At 44.5% G+C, this 24013-nt stretch overlaps 1 protein-coding gene across 1 annotated transcript; it reads right to left on the bottom strand.

Moving 5' to 3' along the window:
• Positions 1-4311: 4311 nt before the first annotated feature.
• Positions 4312-23046, bottom strand: LOC126443333 (speckle-type POZ protein-like). The gene is made up of 4 exons (XM_050090927.1): positions 22481-23046; positions 13477-13638; positions 4590-4699; positions 4312-4436 (listed from the first exon to the last, which is right to left on the bottom strand). Exons 1-4 carry the CDS (start codon positions 23044-23046, stop codon positions 4312-4314), a joined length of 963 nt encoding a protein of 320 aa, XP_049946884.1.
• Positions 23047-24013: the final 967 nt, after the last annotated feature.

Below are 24013 nucleotides of genomic sequence, written 5' to 3' on the forward strand. Positions count from 1 at the left end.
AATTTCAACAATTTCTCAGATACCAGCCACACACTTAAAACGACGAGTTTAAATGAATACGAACACGTTTCAAAAGATATCTCTTTACTTTTATCACAACATATATGCTGTGAATGCCGTTGTGTTTGGTGATGCGATGAACGCAGACGGAGTTCTGGGCTGTTTCCCCTCTGCTGAAGCGTGCCGTACCGTTGCAGTGCGCCGTAATACCAGAGAACAAAAGACGAAGGCCGTTAAAGGAGCGTTCCGAATTTTCGGCAGTCGCCGTTCTTCAGCGCGCTCTAGCGCCGTCATTGCTCGTCACAAAATCAGACCTGATTGTTGCGTTTCGTAGAAGAGTTTGACTGCTGTAATTTTGTGGCGGGTTTTCAACTCCCAGAAACGCATAGTCTTCGTGAAACGAACGAAAATCTGAGAAAAGAGTGAAAATTTGTGGGATCTTTCGTTGTGAAGCCGATCTCCTACAATGCACCAAACACGAAATTCGGATTATAGAATCACAAAACACGTAATTATAGAAGCGCTGAGAAATGATGTTCCGCAGTTTCGTTATGGGACAACCTCCAGTTTTCTGCGCTTCATTCAGTTGCGGAGGTAAAAACATACATACACACAACGTTGTATTTGAAGAATCTGCCAAAGGAAAGACGTCTAAAACTAAATTCTGGAATATTTCTAGTTATTTAGCTCCGTTACTTTGTAGATTTTTCCATTTTCTTCGAAGGCGGTGCGCTCAACACCGATTATGTTAATTATTTTTCCACTTCAGCTCTAAGACATTTTTTTGCACAATCAGATGTCCGTTGCGTCACTTGAATTACATTACAGTTACGAAATTACGGTTGAACCTTTCTTCGCCAGATTGTTCTGTAGTCTCCTAGAGACTGTCGCAACATGTAAGAACTGTTCTATAACTGGCAATGGGAGAAAAACAGAATACTTTTCCTAATATCAGCCTTTACTGTGCAACTGTCAATAAACATATACAGGGCTGATAATATTTCGTAATTATTTTCTCATGTAGGGTGTGGGTCGTCCAGCACTGCATTCAGACTCAGTTCTGGAGACATATTGTGCTGGACCAGCTGGAGGCTGTCAACCACAGAGGTATCAGTAAAAACACGAAATGTAGAAATTACCCCAAAACTAATAACATAACACAAAATATTTAAAATATGAAACGATGTAAACAATCATGGTGCCAAGGTGGACAATGTGTTTTGCATTATAGCACAGCACTGTAGCTATCAACGCAGCGTGCGAAATCACAATAAATTCTCCAGTTCCTGCGTGGTGAGTCGTTTTAAGTATTTTACTCGTAGTATGTAAGCGCGTCGCACCAGGGAGTGTGCTGACATGTGTGGTTGTGAGTAATTCATGAAAGGGTGTGTTGCTGTTGTGGCTTAGTGAGGCATAGTTATACTTGGAACCTTCCTCTCATTTGTCAGACGAATACTTCAGTTCCTCTTTTTTGGTTTTTGACAGTTCTGTCATTATACTAATACTAAATAGGTTGCAGAAGAAACGAACCTTCCGTTCTTAGAGGTAGGCCAACATATTTAATTACCATTGCCCACTGTCAGATAGTGTAATTGTCGGGATATATCTGTGAAAGTACATCACTTCAGAGGTTGCAAATCGGTAGATGATCTGAGACAGGTGTTACCTTGTGAGTTTTGAAACAGTTTTAACACAAAGTTGGATGCGTAAAATTTTGTGTTCGTTTGCTCTGTAATTACCGTAAAACTGCTGGTACAGTGATTCTTTGCGAGGCTGAAGATAAACATTAACAACATTCAGGGCCAACATTTTAACCTGAATCATTTGTTTGCAATCAAATAGCACTTGTAAGTTTCATCGAAAACGCCATGCTCTCTCGCAGGCGAATTGTTTGACGTGGTGCCTCGACTGGATTTCGCATCGTGTAGCGTGTGCTTCACATACTTCCGATCAAAATTTAGTTTTAGAACAGTTCTGCGGGCCTGCTCTGAGATTAACCTATTTACATATCAACATAAATTTTACCAGTTTCTCAGATACCAACCAGACATTTACATACACGAGTTTAAACAGGAACACGTTTCAGACTATTTAGCGTCCGGTTGTTGAGCGATATGAGCAGTGAATTCCGGCGTGTTTGACGATGCGAGGAAAGGGGACGGAGTTCTGGGCTGTTTCCCCTCTGCTGTAGCGTGCTGTGCCGTTCCAGTGAGCCGCAGCAGCAGGCAGCACCAGCTGGAGGGCGTCAGGCGCGTCCCGAACTTTCGGCGAGATGCATAACATGGCTCTCTGTTACCTCCTTAAAGAGCGTTTAATATCACGGCGGAGGCGTGTAAGATTGTGTCTGATGTGGAAGTCATAGTTGCACACAGAGGAACGAAATGTCAGTTACACGTGGGGAAGACGCGGCAAAAGGAAGCACTCGAGTTAACTGCGATACTTCCCCATGACGTTTCTCCTCTGTCTCCAGTACAACTGCTGTTTCTAAAAAAACTCATTTAAAATGAAAGTGGCAGCTACGGACAGTTTTAAAAGAAAATATCGGCAACGAGAGGGTCTGTGTGGGTAGGTGCCATGGATCCATTTGCCGAGAATTGGCCAGGATTACAATGGGCGGTTGGACTTGCTAATAACCTGGACTGCGGGAGCAACACATTGAACTAAGGAGCATTCAGAAGTATTTGAAATTATTGGCTGCAATAAACATACGTAAAGTTGTACTTCAAACCAGAAAAACAGATGTTTCAAGTAGTAGTAAGAAGAGTCTGCGGAAGAATTAAATCAGCTGAGAAATGTTGAGATACTATTTACGCAGAAAGTTGCAAAGTAGCGGAAAATATTGGAATATCACCTGAAGTGAATGTAATGATTGATGACGGAGAAAAACGGCAAGGCAGAAGAAAACGCTTAGTTGATGAAGCATCAGGGGACGATTTAAACCATAGCTCGACGAACAGTTTTCAGCTAAATGTTTGCCACGTTATTACACAGCTGTAGGGAACTTGACTGTAGCGCGTGCAGCCACACGCAACACGGACACATTCCGTTTCCCGTGGAACTACGTAAGCGAACACGATTCTCCGGTCCAAGAGCTTGTGGGAAACGACGAATCTTGCTACAGTGTAGACGTTAATAACGAGGGTCTCGGAGAAGAAATTTTACTGTTGAAAAGATTCGTGAAGGCAATGTTGTGTCTGAGCATTTCTTCTGCGTCTTGTCAGTACTCTTTGTGAGTGAAGTGTGAGTGACGGCCTCACGGAGTGTTGTGCCGTTTGCCTGCTGGCGCCTCACAAGCAGAGAGGCCGCTGACAGTTGTGGCAGGAGTCACGGAGTGGCGGGGAGCGGCGAGCTGCGTCAGCTGCGGCCGCAGGGAGTGTAGTGAGGTGACAGCAGCTGAGTTGACAGGCGTACACTCTCTCCACTACACTTATTTACTCGATGTATGAGTCAAAGTAAGTGTAATTTTATTACCTGCAGTTGCACGACTTGCGTCACCGTCTCAGCTGTGCCGTTGTGACCGATGAGTGTGGAGACTCGTGTGCGTCGTTGGGAAATTGCTTTCGTGTGCTGAAACTCGGGCCTCGGTGTTCTGTCTCCAATACAACTAGGATTGCTTTGCTCGTTGCAATCTTTTACGTCAAGTAGAGACAACAGTACCAGATAGAGAGGATTTCCTCCACATTTTGTATGCGTGTCATGTTCTGGTCTCATTGTGTTTAGTTAAATGTGGACTGACTGTATGGTTCCAGATGATGGTCGCATTATGTAGTGTGCATACTGCTACTAATATCTCATTGTTATTAAACACAACAGGTACGGTAGAGTAGAATGTTTGCTGAATATGGAGAAGTAAATTGAGTCTGATATCAGGAGCGAGAATTCTGGTGATAGAAGTGATACAGCGTTAATCTCGGTATGTTGCAAATTAGAATAGTCTGATGTAGCACCTTGCAGACTGGTGTGAAATACTTTTCAGCGATCAGATGTTATAGAGCAATTGTGTTTGTTCACAGTGAACTGTTGACTTTTGCCAAGTTTAGTCTGGAAGTGTACTCGAGACATTTTCCTTGAGAGAAGGATTGTCCGTTCTTACGTGAATTATTTTACTTTTATCTGGCGTTGTCTCAGTTTTGCTACAGCATTGCTTAGGGTATTTGCGTGCTGTATGTTACTCTAAGAGGGCTGAAATTAGTGACTCACAATAGGATTAAGTTTTTTGGATCTTTATTTAAAAAATTATGAATATTGCTCTCGTACAAACTCTTTCAGTTCCTGTTTTTTTTGCACACAGAGTTCGCTGGACTGCCTGCCTCATGACAGCATCTCCACCAGCCGCCTGTGGTTGTAGTGCCTGGCGAGGTCCAGCGCTGTCTGCTCACCATCACCAGCTGTGGCCCCCCTGTCGGCCCCCGCGACGAGCAGCGCAGCCGCCACTTCTGCGTGGCCATAGTATGCCGCGTAATGCAGCGGCGTCCACCCACCGCCACTCCTGGCGTCCACCGCCGCCCCCGCCCCCACCAGCAGCCTCGCCGCCTCGACGTCTCCCCTGCACGCTGCCCAGTGCAGGGCGGTCCACCCCCTCCACTCGCCCCTCGCCCCCACGTCGGCCCCTGCGGCGATCAGCGCCCTCAGCTGCCCCACTGCCCCCTCCTCAGCCGCCTGGACCAGCCTCCTGCCCCTCTCCTCTGCAGAGAGGCTCCTGCACAAAACACACAAACTGCCACTCTCTGCTGCAAACACACAACACACAGAACGAGGAAAACAGTCACACGAGGAAACAACTGCTGCGAATACAAATCTGTCCTGAAATAAACCTACCGTATTCCCCCTCCCACAGTACAAAACAGTGCGCAATTGTGTGTATGTATTAAATTACAGCAAATCTGTTCTATCCCCCTTATAAGAAAATCTTCATTCATCGTCCATTACAAACAGCATTATACAACCTCTGAAAGAATTTCATGACCACATTTTGTCACACTCATTCCTGCAAGTTGAAAGGTGGCTACACTGAGCCACAGCGCCAGAAATTGCGCCAAAGAGTTTTATTCCGCCGCCTCCACTGGCAGTTCTTGTCGAGATGTGGCAGTAGTCAGTGCTTGCTGAGATGTCGTAGTAAAGAGTTCTTGTCGAGATGTCGTGGTGGAGTGTGCTTGTTGAGATGTGGTAGTAGCGAGTCGGTGTTGAGATGTTTTAGTAGGGAGTGCTTGTTCCATGTTTCATGCAGTTGTTTGATGGGCTAGACAGCAGATGTTGTTCTAATGGAGATATTGTAATGATTAGAGTGCTTTTCATCAATATATATGAAGGTAACAAAACTCGCTTTTTTTCTCATTATTTCAATGTCTTGAATAATGCGTCATTACAGGTTCAGTCAACAAAGCATCTGGCTTGTCTTCTTGTATTAGAGTGTAATTCTGCTTTTCTTGCGTAATTATAGTATTTCTATTTTCTTTAATTACTTCAGTATAAATGACATTTAAAATTTCTTGTCTTATTGAAGAAGAACTGCGCCAGATGTGTACGTTGAATCACACTTCCACACACAGAACAGCTACACTTGTGCTTTGTTGGCTTCGTAGATTTTATAGTTGCTGGGGACTTAATTAATTGTGTTAACGGAAATTTTCTTTCATTCTTTGTTGTTGTTCTATGCAGTCTTTGCCTGTACAAAATGTTCACTACATGAGCCCACAAGAGAAAACTGCTCTGTGTGATTATCGGTTTACATGCAAACTGACACTTCGATAATGCAAATACCAGGAATCGTGTTATTGTACATTACACAGCCATTACGCTTGCATATTCAAATTTATTGTAATAAATGAAACCTCAGAAAGAAGCATCCTCCTTTAAATGACACGACAAAAGTTTTCTCACTTCGCTACTATCTGGGAATGCAATCCAGCAAGTAAAGACGAAATATCTCAAGTATGGTTTCAGTCACAAGTAACAAAGAGTGTCCAAGTTGAAACTTGAAATGATCTGCCATAAAGTTTTGCTTCCCGGAGATTCGAACGCAGCACTTAATCGGATGGTTAACTAAGCAGAATGAAACGCCAGAAACCGTCATTTTTAACCAGCAATGAGATGACAAACTGAAACCAGGAGACGAAAGTGTTTTGTGTTATGGGCATTCGAAACCAACACCTATCGACACGGACCTCTAGTCACGTGTAGACGTTATATAATGACTTACTTCGTTAGCAGCGAAATGTGCGCATTTCTGTATTGTAAATAAAATTATGAAAATTTTCTGCTGACTAGCAATCGACCCTGGACACACAGTTGATGACTACATACAAAGATACCTCGACTGTACTATTCTCTTTCACCAGTAGCTAGGAGTGGCATATTTGAAACTGACACGACAGGACGAAAAGCTGCCCGTCTGACTTGGGACTCGAAACCAGTACCACCATTATTGTTAACAAAGCCCAGAGAATAGTTAAAATCATAATAATATCTCACATGTATTTTGCTGAGCTCATGTTGCAACTTAAAGTGACATGCCAGGATTCGAACCCAGGGATGTCTCTTGTGAATGTCTTTATGACTTTGCAGACAAGTGGAGACAATGAAGCAGTGGAAATGCATCATCTGAAAGTGATCAAACGTGGCGAAAAGGGAGATCTGAGTTCCAATTCCAGTCCATCGTCAATATTTTCCACGTCTCAGGCTCGAATACAGTAAGAGTCAAGTGCGCTGCGGCCTTGTACAGCAATTGGCTCATTGATTTAAAAAAAATATCGCTTAAGAAAGGTGACTGGTGACAGAGTTTCGACATGGCGTGACTTCCGCCTCTGTCAGGGCCCAACCTGTAGCGACTCTCCTCCAGGCTACCAGAGGTGGGAGAGATGCTGCTTATGCTTGTTAAAAATGATTACCGGATGTGAGAAACGTACCCAGACCTTCAGCATATGTAACAAGAATCATTTCAACTTTTTCTTAACTAGCAACTATTGCCACGAATTAAAATTCATGCTAGTTGCGGTATTCAAATCCACTACATGCAGACTAGGAACTCGCGCCCTTAACCCCTTTTCTTTCATTTAATTTTTTAACCATTCCGAGGTCTGGCCACGACGCCTCCCCCATACCTGTCACAGAGTCGCTGCGCTATTTTCGCGCATAATTTTTTTATTTCTTTTATTTCTAATTTATTTTTTATTTTTAGCACTTCATCTGAAAGACCGTGTTTGCACACAAACTCAGCTGAGAGCGACGCCTTCCAAGTTCCGTGTTAACGATGGTTTGCTTTCCGATTTATTTCGCAACATCTTGTAACTCGCCCAATGCCTCGGTTCCCGAGGCTCGTTTGGCAAGTTTGTCTTCTGCCACCCCTGAGTACTGCACGCGCTGGAAGCTCCGTGCTGAGATTCCTGATACAGCGGGTGACGATGAATGTAACGCAGAACAGCAGAAATCAGTGCAGTCGCTTCTGGCTAAAAGGAGTTTTGAGATACGGAACGAAGTGAAATAAAGTGTACTAAAAAGTACGACGTGTTCTGTCGTGAGGACCAGCTTTTCCTCCGAGATTCCTTCAACACAAAATAGAGTGCTTCTGACCTATGTATTTCAAATTAGATTTCTGTTTCCTTAAAAATAAATAAGGCAGTAAGAAACACCGTTTAACACAAAAGAGCTTAAGGACGATACATTATGATGTTCTTGCGTTCACGCCTTTTTCTATTCACTTTGCACACTACTCCACGTAACTGTATGTACTGAAACATGTTGCGAATTTCCTCTCGCAGTTTCCCGCCTCAGCGACGCACACGCCGCCCCGTGGCCCGCTTGTGCCCGGCGTGCGTGCGGCGACCCACCCAGCGCCCGCCCGTCTCGCTTCCCTCTGCTGGCAGGTGGTGCGTTGTCTGTCCTCTTAGCCAGTTTACAGCATTCCTTTATTCACACGGCACGTCGCCACGATTCAAGAAAATTGGAAGGCAAGGTACTGGGAGTAGAGTTCGTGTTATTGTGGCTAACAATTGTCCGATAACTCACCAGGTGTCCTTCACTTGAGCGCGTACCAACCTCGCCTGCTATCAGGTCGTAATTCTCTCACGTGCTGCCGACCACCCAGGTGGACTGCCTCAAGTTTCGCTTTGGTTGCTACTTTCCTGTTTACTGCCCTCTACCGAGTAGTTTTCACACTTGTTGGTAGGTGAGGGGTGCCGATGTTTGTCCAGATGGCCCTCCAGCCGTAGTGTGGCTACTTTTGTACAGTCACGTTTCCGCTTTTGCTTCTCATTAATTCCACGCACATGTTCTTGACTTTTACCATATTCGACGGCCAACTCTGGTTTGAGTATAACTGAGTTGGAATCAAAATTGTTCAAAATGATAAAAGCCATTGGCGACGTGCCGTACATCTGTGGGTGGATTCGAGACAGTGGGAGTAATTTCGTGTGGTAAGTGCGGCGTGAGGGCCGCGTGTGTCTTCTTCCGCATGTCGTGTGTGGAACACACGAATATAGTTTCTGACTTTCTCCCAAAGTCGGTGAGGTTTCATCCCCCCCGTTTCCGCCTGAGATGGTAAACGTGTCAAACTTTATCTTAAAAATATTACCACGAGTTAGAAAATGACTCGTAGCTGACAGAAATCTTGCTGCTATTTCACGTGGTATGGGTAAAACTTGTGCTGTAGAGATGCAGCTCACTCACCAGGAGTGATTCGCTTTTTTAGCACAACGAATTGACGCATGGTGCAGGGAATGGCAATTTAACCTCAATGTAGACAAGTGTAATGTGCTGCGAATACATAGAAAGAAAGATCCCATATTATTTATGTTGTGGCGTAGCAAGACAGCCACGCCACGGAAGTAGCCGAAAGGCACGCGTTTAGTTTACGCAGGCAAGAGATAGGTCTGTAACAGGATACGTAATGAATGCTATAAAGAAAAGTACGTAGCTTCTGGAATACTTAACTTTACTCCATCCTTGGTACATCGCTATTGACGATATAAGTGAGACTCCATAGATACATGCAATGTTACTAATGGCGCCTTGCTAGGTCGTAGCCATTGACTTAGCTGAAGGCTATTCTAACTATCGGCTCGGCAAAGGAGCTAGGCTTCGTCAGTATAGTCGCTAGCAAAGTCGTCCGTACAACTGGGGCGAGTGCTCTTCCGTATCTCGAGACCTGCCTTGTGGTGGCGCTCGGTCTGCGATCACAGAGTGGCGACACGCGGGTCCGACATGTACTAAATGGACCGCGGCCGATTTAAAGCTACCACCTAGCAAGTGTGGTGTCTAGCGGTGACACCACGATTTAGCTACAGTATATCAGGTCAGCAACTGGAAGCAGATAATTCCATAAATTATCTGGGAGTAGGCATTAGGAGTGATTTAAAATGGAATGACCATATGAAATTAATCGCCGGTAAAGCAGATGCCAGACTGAGATTCATTGGACGAATGCTAAGGAAATGCAGTCCGAAAACAAAGGAAGTAGGGGCAGTATACTTGTCCGCCCACTGCTTGAATACTGCTCAGCAGTGTGGGATCCGTACCAGATAGGCTTCATAGAAGAGATAGAGAAGATCCAACGGAGAGCAGCGCGCTTCGTTACAGGATCATTTAGTAATCGCGAAAGCGTTACGGAGATGACAGATAAACTCCAGTGGAAGACTCTGCAGGAGAGACGCTCAGTAGCTCGGTACGGGTTTTTGTTGGAGTTTCGAGAACATAACCTTCACCGAGGGAGTGAAGCTGTATATTGCTCCCTCCTACATATATCTCGTGAAGAGACCGTGAGGATAAAATCGGAGAGATTAGAGCCCACACAGAGGCATACCGACAATCCTTCTTTCCACGAACAATACGAGACTGGAGTAGAAGGGAGAACCGGTAGAGGTACTCAAGGTACCCTCTGCCACACACCGTCGTGTGGCTTGCGGAGTATGGATGTAGATGTAGATATAGACACTATTTACATTATAACTTAATAACTTTATTTTTAATACTATTCACTTAAAGCGCTCTCCGTTACAGGTACGTTCCTTGGCATCACCAAAGACAGTGTAACACCGAATACAAAAGATTTTTCATAAGGCGCGAATAACGGAATGCTTCCAATCAGAAAAACACACAGTACAAGGAAATCTCATCAATGACCAAAGAAAAAGCATTGAAAATGTGTTAAGCAAATGAAACAGTCTAATGAATACTATGCAAGTTCGATAACGTTAGATAATTTGGGAGACTACATTCCTAATGCTATTTCTTACATTTAGCTGTAGAGTGCAGTAAACCTAGAAAAGAAAACAATGAGGTGTACGCTGTAGTAACACGAACGTATTGCTACGTACCATGTTAACCTTACAAGAAAAATATTCTAGAGTAAAACAATGTTCCCATAGCGCAAACGCCCATAAATAGTCGTGAGTTGGCGAGATATTGTGCCCTTCCTGCACAAAAGGAGGCTTTGACAATGCGCAGCCCACAGTCACAATGAAGTTGTGTCACAGGACTACCACGAAAGTATGTGTGGAAAAGTAGCAGTGGGTGCACACATATAACGAACTCAAGTTAACAAGTTATTCAGTGCCCCAATTGAGTGACTACACTTGTTTCTGCATTTAAAAAAAAACTAGAAATTATCTCTGGAGAAGACGAAACAACAGCAACTACGTTTTCAAATCCATAAGTTTTTTCACTTTTAGACCTACAGTGCACTGAATCAATTTAGGAAAAAAACTTATGTGGAGACGTTTTCTAAAAACTTCTTAACTGGTTGTGGGTCTGTCTGAGGATAACTTTGCTACAGAAGAAATAAAAAATTCTTTCCAGCGAGATTTCAGCCTACATCTGACACAGTCAGCCCTTTGAAGGGTTAATGCTTCACCCCCGAGCTATCGGACTACCATCACATGTAGCTCGCTCCTTGACCCCGTGGGGGTCAAGTTGGATAATTTTCGGTGTAAAAGGTTAAAGTGGCTGTAGTTTCAGCTTGGAACGAGCTTTCTGCACTCGGAAACATAAATCTTCTAATCTATAACATCCCTTATTTAACGACCATTCAGAATGTTCAATGGTAACGACAGGAAAATATCAAGTAAATGCGTCAGGACGATTCTCTGCCACTCCAGGAACTAAGTCTGAGGTCACAGTGTTGAAATGAAACGTCGGAAATTTGAGGGAAGTAAAAGTAGGATGACTGCAGGTAGAATTATAAGAAATCGAAAAGGAAAGGAACATAGGGAGGACGCATTCAGCACATGCAAAAGTTGGAACAACCTTCTGTGAAATTAAATGCAAGGATGACTACACAAAGAGTGTTTTAAACGCGCAAGAGAGAGCAGATGGAAGAACATAGAACGTTAAAGACCTCTTTGAGTGGGAGGAACTAACAGATAACGTGACAGAAGAAGAGATGGAAGCCGAATTGGAAAACGTGCGGTACTGGCCATTACACTCATAATTTCACAAAGCTCTGGAAAACTTGCACACAAACAAGGTGGAACGGTTAGTTAACATTCCCTCGGAACTTACATGATCTTTTGGGAAGCTGAAAATCAAATGACAATTCAAGTATGTCTGTAGGATCCATGAGACAGGAGTCGTAACAACAGACTGCTTTCGCCCAGTGAGCTAAACAGCTCATTAATCCAAATTACTAACAAGAATAATTATAACACGCAGAAGAATCGAAGATAAAACTGAGGATCTATTCGAGCACACTAAATTTGGAGTAAAGGATCGAGAGAGGCCTATCAGACCTTCGACCTGATAGTGGAAGGAATGTGTAAGAAAAATGGAGATCTTTATTGGATTTGTAGATCTTTAAATGACGTTTGACAATGTGAAATAGTGAAAGTGTACGAAACTTTAAAAAAAATAGGTATAAGACATAGGGAACAGCAGATAACACAGGATATGTACAGTAATGATGAAGGATTGGTGCTTTGATTAAAGATGGTGAAAGACAGCGATGCTGGTAGTCTCCACAAGTATTCAGTCTGAAGACTAAAGAATCGTTGATGGAACTGAAGAAACTTCCAGGAATTTAATTAAAACTGAGAGTAAAAAGCATTTCATTGATAAAATTTCCTGGCGGTATTTCTTTCCCTGAAAGTGAGAAAGAATCACTGGAGTTGGTGAATGTAATAAATAGTCGAATGATCACTGAATTAGGATTAATGAACAGAAGAAAGAGGAAGATATTGGGGAGTGGCGGAAATAACATCAGAATTAAGGACCACGAAGCTGACAAATTGCAGGGATTCTGCTATATGCGAAGCGTATTTACAGTTAGGGACAAGGCGAGGTTGTTATAAAAAGTTATGTAGGACACGAAAACAGGACATTCCTCGCAAAACAAGGCTACTGGTACAAAAGATAGTCCTTAACTGGGGAAGAAACCTCTGAATGTATGTTTGTAACAAAGTACTGTATGAAAATGAATCGTGGATTACGGGAGAAAACGAGAAGGAAATCGAAGCATCCTAAATGCGGTGCTATTGGAGGATGTTGAAATTAGCTGAACTGATACCAGAGGAACACTGAAACGTCCCTCCAGAATAGGTGAGGGTAACAATATGTGGAAAACCGTGACATGTACAAGGGTCAGCGTAATAGGTAACATGTGAAGTCATCAGAGGTCAACTGCAATGGTACTACAGATAGCTGTAGAAGGTAACAACTGTAGGGCAAGACAGAGATGGGACTGCATAACACAAGTAAGTGTGGATTCTGGGCGGTCACAGCACTCTAAGCTTGTTGGTCAGACAGAAAGACACATGGTCAACAGCAGGCAGAGTTTCTGCTTCGCATGTGTGTTGTTACTGGGACTGGCTGTTACTCCAGAGTGCGGCGGGTCGACCAAAGTCGTCCACACCGTGACGAGCTGACGCTCTGCCGACATTTGCTTCTCTTTGCTGCTTGACGAGCATATTTGTTGTTGTTAGCGGAAATTTTATGCCAAATAATTGTTTTTCTTTTTGTCCTGTCTCAGTCCTGCCAACCACCCCAAACGTCTCACAAACATGTGTTTATCTGAACCCTGCTAGACCACTCCAATATACCAAGAGTGCTGGACGTTTACCTCTTTTGACATAGAGAGTCACACATTCAGTGCAATCATAGTGGCTCCCTGCCACCAGATTTTCTGCGTACGACGTTGGAGTATGTGCCTGAATTATCGCTGACATTCGTTGGATGAGAATAAATCACTGAACTGTTGACAATAACTCACTATTTTCCCTACCAACCTATTCTTAATGACTCTCTCTCTCTCACGATGCAACCTCCTATCATGTCGACACAGCCCCATTATTCATCTGACTGTATTATTCTGATTTTAGTGCCAGATCGCTCTAGACTCTGCATTTACACTTTGCTTTTCGGTATTTAAATCATATCTACTACAGAATGGTCGTGTGTGTGTGTGTGTGTGTGTGTGTGTGTGTGTGTGTGTGTGTGTGTGTGTGCGTGTGTGTGTGTGTGTGTGTGTGTGTGTGTATGGTGAGAACTTACCGCAAGTGAGAGACAGTGGCGTCATCAGGTGCAGGAGTCGTGGGCGGTGCAGCAGCAGCTGCAGGAGTCTGGCGGGTTGTGCCGGCAGTGGTGGCGGCGGCAGCGGCTGTGGTGGTGGTGGTGGAGGTGGTGGCGGGCCTCAGCTGTGCAGCGGCTGGTGGGCTGCACACACAGAGAGAGAGAGAGGCACAGTGTGAGCAGGCGTGTCCTCGTGGGGTCCTGGGGCTGGCTCATTGCAGCGCACACACACACTCATACACGCCGACAACAGGAGTAGCGGTCCAGTAAATACACTCCTGGAAATGGAAAAAAGAACACATTGACACCGGTGTGTCAGACCCACCATACTTGCTCCGGACACTGCGAGAGGGCTGTACAAGCAATGATCACACGCACGGCACAGCGGACACACCAGGAACCGCGGTGTTGGCCGTCGAATGGCGCTAGCTGCGCAGCATTTGTGCACCGCCGCCGTCAGTGTCAGCCAGTTTGCCGTGGCATACGGAGCTCCATCGCAGTCTTTAACACTGGTAGCATGCCGCGACAGCGTGGACGTGAACCGTATGTGCAGTTGACGGACTTTGAGCTAGGGCGTATAGTGGGCATGCGGGAGGCCGGGTGGACGTACCGCCGAATTGCTCAACACGTGGGGCGTGAGGTCTCCACAGTACATCGATGTTGTCGCCAGTGGTCGGCGGAAGGTGCACGTGCCCGTCGACCTGGGACCGGACCTCAGCGACGCACGGATGCACGCCAAGACCGTAGGATCCTACGCAGTGCCGTAGGGGACCGCACCGCCACTTCCCAGCAAATTAGGGACACTGTTGCTCCTGGGGTATCGGCGAGGACCATTCGCAACCGTCTCCATGAAGCTGGGCTACGGTCCCGCACACCGTTAGGCCGTCTTCCGCTCACGCCCCAACATCGTGCAGCCCGCCTCCAGTGGTGTCGCGACAGGCGTGAATGGAGGGACGAATGGAGACGTGTCGTCTTCAGCGATGAGAGTCGCTTCTGCCTTGGTGCCAATGATGGTCGTATGCGTGTTTGGCGCCGTGCAGGTGAGCGCCACAATCAGGACTGCATACGACCGAGGCACACAGGGCCAACACCCGGCATCATGGTGTGGGGAGCGATCTCCTACACTGGCCGTACACCACTGGTGATCGTCGAGGGGACACTGAATAGTGCACGGTACATCCAAACCGTCATCGAACCCATCGTTCTACCATTCCTAGACCGGCAAGGGAACTTGTTGTTCCAACAGGACAATGCACGTCCGCATGTATCCCGTGCCACCCAACGTGCTCTAGAAGGTGTAAGTCAACTACCCTGGCCAGCAAGATCTCCGGACCTGTCCCCCATTGAGCATGTCTGGGACTGGATGAAGCGTCGTCTCACGCGGTCTGCACGTCCAGCACGAACGCTGGTCCAACTGAGGCGCCAGGTGGAAATGGCATGGCAAGCCGTTCCACAGGACTACATCCAGCATCTCTACGATCGTCTCCATGGGAGAATAGCAGCCTGCATTGCTGCGAAAGGTGGATATACACTGTACTAGTGCCGACATTGTGCATGCTCTGTTGCCTGCGTCTATGTGCCTGTGGTTCTGTCAGTGTGATCATGTGATGTATCTGACCCCAGGAATGTGTCAATAAAGTTTCCCCTTCCTGGGACAATGAATTCACGGTGTTCTTATTTCAATTTCCAGGAGTGTACAAATGAATTACCAGTGCGGTAATCACATTCATTTGCACCACCTGAGTTCCCCACAGCAGTTGCTCACCATACCACACAACAGGAAGTTCAAAATCAAGCATGAAGAAAATGTACACACAGTGCCTGACACTTACACGGAACTTAATTACAGACCCACTGTACGGGCCAGCTCTGGTACTATCGTTCTCAAAGATTCGAATGATCTGAACTGGATTGTGCCTCTTTGTACGTGACCCACATACCTTAACTACCTCGCATTTCATGTGCACCCTTTTAGATGTTGTCGTTTTACTATACATAATAAACGTCGTAGGACTGGTTGGGCACCAATCCCTAAAGTGTGGCATCTGAGACCAGTACAGACCAAAGTATGTGCTTCAGGTAGAGGCATTTGTACGTCTGCCTGTCTTTGTAGCTGTTGTAATGGTAACAGACAGTCAAATGTTAAGGACAAGTGGCCCTTCCAAAATTTGAAAAATATCATGATTAAAACTTTGAGCTACTTCTCAATTTCCTTATTTAACAACCACTTTTGAAATATGTATGACCTGTAGGACAGCAGTTCCAGAAAGAATTTCAAGACATTTGGCTTACCATGTGCAGTCATTACTGAACAGTCCTCTGTGGGACTTGCGCAGCTGGCTCTGTCCACACCGCTCCCTGTGTGAGAGACCCCCTGCTCTGTGTGGCGGGATTACTGCAAGTCTACACTCTCTGTTCTGTGATATTTGTATGACTGCTTCAGCGCCTCAGCGTCTCTGGCTATCAAGAAGGTTAAGGAGGAAGGTGGTGGTGTATATTTGGTGTATGAGACAGACCTGGAAGAACTCGAAGGTTCCAGCCGTATTATATCATTCCCAGATAGAGAATCCGATGAACTGTAAGAGGTACGCACGAGCAGACGTAGGGTCAGTTAGTTATGGTAGTGAACAAACTGAAAAGAACTGTTAGGAGAAATCAGTGTGCAGATAAATGGGACACTGAAGAGCTGACGAATAGAATGGGTTCTTCAACTTCTGTGACACTGTAGATAACGCGATAATGAATGTCTCAGCTGGAATTTCAGCAGCTGGTGTCACTGACAACGCGAAACACGAAAACTGAACAGAGAAATGTTGGAGCAAGGAAGGCAACTCTGAAGAAATCTGAGCAAACGGAAAAAATACATAAAATGATTGATGAAAGAAAGAAGTACTAAAATAGTCAGGGAAAGCAAGGAATAAAGTATTACAGGTCGCTAAGAAATGTAACTCTAATTTCGAGGGACGATGAAGTAGAATGACAGCAGTAAGTTTCAGGATAAATAAATAAAAAGTGATCGTAGGATGCACACATTCAGCACATAGAAAAGCCTAAAGATCCTTCTGTGAAATTAAATGCAGGGATGACAACACTAACACCCATCCTTCCAGATGTCAGACTCTCAGATCGGTGCCAAAAGCTGTTATGCCGATGGAGTATGAACGAAAACAGGACGTGTAAAGGGTAATTAAAAGTATCACGAGAGCTACTAAGCATGGGAAAAGCGCATCTGTGAGTAACTGCATCCTAGATCTCGCGTGGATGAGAAGGTATAACGTTCAAATACCACTAGTGACAACTGTGTTGGCGCGAAGCTGTTACATGGGACAACATTTTCCTGACATGTACAAACACTTTTCGGAGTTTGTAGCAATGTTCTTTTGACAGTCTGCTTCTTTTGCTTCGTTACTTGAACATCATGTACTTATCATTGATGTTATTATGTTGTGTATTATTGATTATTGTTATTGCTGTTATTTCCACATGTGCGATGCAACTGTTTCTTTATTTTCCTGTTCTGGTTGTATATTCTGTGAAACTACTAAAGCACTCTACAGCTTTACTGCTTTCAGTGAAATGAACCGAAAGCGGACTACCAAGAGAACATTGCTGTGAACTCGAAACAGCCGTTTTACATGTCATGAGCACGTCCAGTATTAGAACCAGAATATAACAGAGCTTTGGAAGGCTTAAGATCCAATAAGGCAGATCATATACATAAAATTCCATCATAATTTCTAAAATCATTGGGAGAAATGGCAACAAAACGACTATTCACGTTGGTGCATAGAATGTATGTGTCTTAGGACTTCGGAAAAATACCATCAACCCAGTACAAAGACTGTTAGAGCTGACAAGTGCGAGAATTACCGCACAATCAGCTCAGCAGCTCACGCATCCAAGTTCCTGACAAGAATAGTATACAGAAGAATGGAAAAGAAAATTGAGGATGTCCTACATGACAATTAGTTTGGCTTTAGAAAAGGTAGAGGCACTAGAGAGGCAATTTTGACATTGTGGTTGATAATGGAAGCAAGACTAAAGAAAAATCAAGACAATAGGATTTGATTACTTGGACAAAGTGTTCGACAATGTAAAGTGGTACAAGGTGTTCGAAATTCTGAGAAAAATAGGGCTAAGCTATAGCTAGAGATGTGTGGTATACAATATGTACAAGAGCCAAGAAGGAATAATAAGAGTGAACGACCAAGAACAAAGTGCTTGGATTAAAAAGAGTGTAAGGTGGGGATGTAGTCTTCCACCCTACTGTTCAATCTGTACAAAGAAGAAGGAATGAAATAAAGGAAAGGATCAGGAGTGGAATTAAAATTCAAGATGAAAGGATATCAAGGATATGATATGCTGCTGACATTCCTATCCTGAGTGAAACTGAATTAGCATAAGGATTGATGGTCATGAAGCAGATGAAGTTAAAGAATTCTGCTACCTGGGCAGCAAAACGGATGGACGAAGGAGGACATCAAAAGCAGACTAGCCCTGACCAAGAGAATTCTACTGATATAAAACATAGGCCTTAATTTGCGGAATAAATTTCTAAGAATGTACATATGGAGTACAGGACTGTATGGTAGTGAAACATGGACTGTGGGAAAACTGGAATAGAGAATCTAAGCATTTGAGATGTGGTGCTACTGGCGAATGTTGAAAATTATGTGGACTGACAAGGTAAGGAATGAAGTCATTCTGTGTAGAATCGGAGAGGAAAGGAATATATGGAAAACACTGACAACGTGAAGGGGCAGAATGATAGCACATCTGCTAAGAAATCGGCGAATGACTTCCATGGTAGCAGAGGGAGTTACAGAGGCCAAGGACTGCAGAGAAAGACATAGATTGGGATACATACAGCGAATAATTGAGGACATAGGTTGCAAGTGCTACTCTGTCATGAAGGGGTTGTTGGCACAAGAGAGGAATTAGTGATGGACCGCATCAAACCAGTTAGAAAACATGACCCAAAAAAAAGCGCGTCGTCCCATATAGCACTTTCACACATAATACGGTAAAAAAATTAGGGTCGTTGGATTGTGAACCCATGATCTTTGATACAGGAATCTTAGGCTCTATCAACTTCCACATGAAAGTACCATACGTTACATACTCACTGTTAGGCTTGTGAAGTGCTCTGTAGTCCTGGTGTGACTTTTAATTAACGTTTATGTACTCTCTGCTGGACAACAGCAGACAGCACGAACTAAACCGCAGTTTTTGTTGATAAGCTATCGACCTGCAACTTTTGGTACTGATCTGAATGTCTGACATCTGCAGGTTTGGGTGTAAGAGGTTAGAAAAGAATTCCGCTGCTAAGTGCAAAGGGGGGGGGGGGGGGAAGAAAGAGGGACAGAGAGAGAGGGAGGGAAGGGGGGGAGTGAAAGAGATGGCTGACAAAAGTACACTGAGTACCTCCATGAGGTGAGGGACTATTGGATGACATGATGGAAGGGAAACTGAAGTCAAGCTGGAAAACATAGCGGACTTGTCATTAGACACAGAGTTTAACAAAGCTCTGCACGATTTGTGGAAAGAGAAAGCGAATGGTTAAACAACATTCCCTAGCAGTTTATATGATGCTTGCAGGAGGCTGCAATGAAACAACTATTCAAATTCCAGAATGGCAGAAGTGAAGCTGTGAGTACCGGGCGTGAGTCGAGCTTCGGTAGCTCAGTTGGCAGAGCACTTGCCCGCGAAAGGCAAAGCTCCCGAGTTCGAGTCTCGGTCGGGCACACAGTTGTAATCTGCCAGGAAGTTTCATATCAGCGCACACTCCGCTGCAGAGTGAAAATCTCATTCTATAACTTAAATGTTTCGACAGTTGCTAGGAGTGACATGTTTTAACCTGAAATGATGCCTTGAAAACTTTCGTATGTGGTCAAGTCGAAACCAACACCAACCGTCTTTGATGACAAGACATATGCAGACGATAAAATCACAATTACTTTTCTCTTTTGGTTTGATGTGCAGGTACTAGCAGTTGAAATGACTCGATGAAAATCTTTGCAGCCAGCCACGATTACGAAAGATGCTAATTACTATGGGCATACTGCTTGGAAGGATTTCTTACTACAGAACACTTTCGTCACACCATATGCGTGATGTTACATTCTGAGGACACAGATTAACCTTTGATTGTACATTTTTTCTCAGGGCCACAAAATTTCCTTTTATGAAGTTAAAGCCCAGTGGTTGAAATGTCCACCTGACCATCCTGATTTGCGTTCTGGTTTATTTCCTTAAATCGATGAACGCAAATGCTGAGACCTTTCCTTTGAAAGGGAACTGTAGATTTCCTTCCCCGCATTTGGGAGCTGTAGATTCTGCTTTGACTCTAATGGTCTTGCAGTCGATGGCACGTTTGACCCTAAGTTAATTCTTTTTTTCTTTCTCAACATTTCCTACTGAATTCAAGTATTGCACGAAGGTTAAGCGGTCGTATTTCATTACATTTGCCAGTAATCGATTGGACCGTACCGGTAAACTGTCACATCAGAGGAATACTATTCGAAATGAAAAAACTGTTTCCTGATGTGAATTCTTCGCTGCACTTAGCACATACACTCACAAAATGTTTAATGCACCGTTTTTGAATGTTGAAATAATCATCCTTGTAACCTTCAAATGTACAACATTCAATACATCACTGCAAAAACCACATACACTCACAAAATGTTTAGTGCACCGTTTTTGAATGTTGAAACAATCATCCTTGTAACTTTCAAATGTACAACATTCTATACATCACTGCAAAAACAGTTTATAACTTCAAATAAGGAATGACGACTGATAAATGTACTTATAGCAGCCTGCATTACAACACATCAAGCAAAATCTCTACGACCTTATACATGAACCTACTTGTTTCAGTTAATTGTGCCCTTTCAGGCTATATGCATCAATGTTGAATGCAATACGAGGAAAAGGTATGCACTTCCCTTACACAGTTGTGTGATATGTTTTTTAGGCCTCCTTCCACTCCCCTACAGCCTTTGGTAAATTTTTCCACACGGAATTTATCCAGGGGGATCCCCTGTGCTGCATTTACTGACGACATGCCTCGTCTTTGCCAAGATCAATGGTGTGAATAATAACAGAATAATAACGAATGACTTCCCCAAAAAACTATTGTATTGGATAAACAAAGCTGCTTTGTAGCTTAATACCACCTCATGGTAAAAAATAAATTACTTTTGAAATTGCAGTGAAAGAACGATACTTCCAGAATAAAAATGGGCCCAGTGTCTGAACACAATAATGACTATGAATGACTGCCTATGAATGACAGCAAAGGACTTGGAAGAGCAGTTGAACGGAATGGACGGTGTCTTGAAAGGAGGGTATAAGATGAACATCAACAAAAGCAAAACGAGGATAATGGAGTGTAGTCGAATTAAGTCGGGTGATGCTGAGGGAATTAGATTAGGAAATGAGACACTTAAAGTAGTAAAGGAGTTTTGCTATTTGGGGAGCAAAATAACTGATGATGGTCGAAGTAGAGAGGATATAAAATGTGGACTGGCAATGGCAAGGAAAGCGTTTCTGAAGAAGAAAAATTTGTTAACATCGAATATAGATTTAAATGTCAAGAAGTCGTTTCTGAAAGTATTTGTATGGAGTGTAGCAATGTATGGAAGTGAAACATGGACGATAAATAGTTTAGACAAGAATAGAAGCTTTTGAAATGTGGTGCTACAGAAGAATGCTGAAGATTAGATGGGTAGATCACGTAAGTAATGAGGAGGTATTGAATAGAATTGGGGAGGAGAGAAGTTTGTGGCACAACTTGACCAGAAGAAGGGACCGGTTGGTACGACATGTTCTGAGGCATCAAGGGATCACCAGTTTAGTATTGGAGGGCAGCGTGGAGGGTAAAAATCGTAGAGGGAGACCAAGAGATGAATACAGTAAGCAGATTCAGAAGGATGTAGGCTGCACTGAGTACCGGAAGATGAAGAAGCTTGCATAGGATAGAGTAGCATGGAGAACTGCATCGGACCATTCTCAGGACTGAAGACCACAACAACAACAACAACATTCCCTTAAAGCAAATAAAATCCCTTATGTACTGTTTGGATTTGGAGAGAACGAAGAATTATGTTGGGATACTTGCTGGCATGGTTTGCACACTGAAAAAGGTGACAGACAAACTATGTAACAGAGACAAAGCTGTAGTACTGAGGTGTGAATAGTGAATACTCTGAAAATCTGCTTTTCTACACGAAGAAAATTCCGCAGATCAACATCAGCTGTCGAAAACTGTAAATATGTTGCCACCCTCGTCGAACCGTTGTGCAGTACGCTTCCTTGCTTGAGGTGTCGGCCAGAAGTGACGTACTCGGTCGTCGTCTTCATGCAGCGTGACTCTATTCAGAGGTGTCTCATTGTCATCAGCCACAGAGGCACTGAACAACTTTAAACGCTGCTCTATACGAACAGGCTTACAGCAACCCGTAAGGGCTGCCGGCTACAAACTACACACATCACTGTGCTTGAGGCCGGGTTGGGCAGTACAGCTTTGTGTGCACAGCAGAATGCGTCATGCTGCATTCACACAGTGAATGTATTCTATTCTCCTGACACTTGATCCCAAAACCTAAAGAACCACTTTTCCTACACGTGTAGTTCGACAGATAAATGTCTACAAATTGGTTGTCTGATGATTTTTGCTAGAAAACATACCTGTTAATGGAGTGGACTCAGCTTAGGGATTCAGCTAACCTGATACAAGAGGACACTGATAGCATCGTGAGCTAGCAGGAAATGACAGTCTATGATTGCGTATCTTACAGCAGTGACACATCTAAGGAAACTCAGTGGCAAAAATTATAGTGAGGGAAATACACACACACACACACACACACACACACACACACACCACACAGACAGACACACACACACACACACACACACACACACACACACACACATCCAGAACTGAGGGACACGAATGAGTGGGTTGTCTCACACTTACCTGCTTTTTGGTGGTGGATCATACAGCAACCGGCTCACTTCGATCAAGTCTTCCGGCTGCTTCCGCATCGCATCTGCCCACCCCTGCGTGGCCATCACCTCGTGGGTACGGGCCTTAATAAATTCGATGGCGGCTCGCCTGAGGTCACTGCAGGAGTGGCGGACTGCGAGGACGGCCGCGGCCGCCGCAGTCTCAACCGTCAGCTGAGCGGCCACCTGCCGCTCGCACTCCGCCTTCAGCCGCGACACCCCGTACTTATCCGCTGCAGCCAGCAGCTGGGGGGCCGCGCCGGGCAGCTGGGGGGCCCGCAGGGTGTACAGGTAGGAGACCAGCTGCCTCAGCACCGGGCCCCCCACGTCCGGGATGCTCACCGCGCCGCTGCTGGCCTCGAGGGTGTCGTGGGCGAACATGGCGGCGAACACAGGGCTCCTGTCCGCCAGGACGGCCCTGTGCGCCAACAGCCGCGTGTCACCTGCCTCGAGTATCACCACGGCGTCGTCCCCGGCGTCCAGCAGGTCCCCCAGGTCCACGGCCGCCGTCTCCGTGATGTCCTTAACCACTTCCATTGCGGACGATTCTGAAACACTGCATCACCGGGCAGCCCTTTCAGCTTACAGGTGACTACTGATACTTCTCGAGTGACGGTTCATAAAAAGTGGTCCATCACCAGCCAGTGGCAGTATCGTCACATCTTTGCTGTGTTAGACTGATGCCATTGGTCAATACCTGCATATCTTTAATAATACCTTTTTAAATAGTTACGGTTTTCTTTCAGCACATTTTATTTGCGTGACAAGCTCCAGAAGGGGGGAGGCTTCATTTCCATAATTTTTTCTACAGCGACATTTTATTTGAACTGGCAATTGTTCGAAGTGGACATCTACCAAAATACTAAGAAGGTTGTACAGAACTATAGCAGTACTTTATTCAACGAGATATTCTGTTCACTTCTTTCCTTCAAGGAAACAACATTATTTTATGGCTGGAATCTATATTATTCGTCATTGAACCAACAATTGTGCATGTAGCCTTGTACGAGTTGTTTCACACAGGTCTACTACAACCTGGAGGGTGCTTCTGGGAAACATTGCCTATGGGAAGCAGGCCTACTCAGCCTGCAACTCATTCTCAACACTTCTCAAATAGTCCAACAGGACAACATCTGACGACCACACCCAGCGCGATATGTCAGAGCCAGCCACAGAGCATATACTTTCCCTTCAACTAACACGTATACTATTATTTTGTAGCAGAAGTCACTGAACCTCCGCATTGCAGATGGTACTGATAATAGTAGATAACCACTCGATGATACAGATTCTGGACAACGAGGTCTAATTTTCGCTGAAGAATTTCCCAGTTCGTCCTTACACTGACTGTGTACACTGTGTGCATTAGATGCCGAGACTGGACCTTTGAATAAAATGGGAAATCACTATCTGCTTATTGGATTTACGTTGTTTCATTAGTAACAGTCGCTGAAGAATCCATTTTAAAACAGCAATTCAGAATAGTTCTGTAGAAGTCGAGAAT

Source organism: Schistocerca serialis, unplaced genomic scaffold, assembly GCF_023864345.2.
Source record: "Schistocerca serialis cubense isolate TAMUIC-IGC-003099 unplaced genomic scaffold, iqSchSeri2.2 HiC_scaffold_1458, whole genome shotgun sequence".
Classification (NCBI taxonomy): domain Eukaryota; kingdom Metazoa; phylum Arthropoda; class Insecta; order Orthoptera; family Acrididae; genus Schistocerca; species Schistocerca serialis.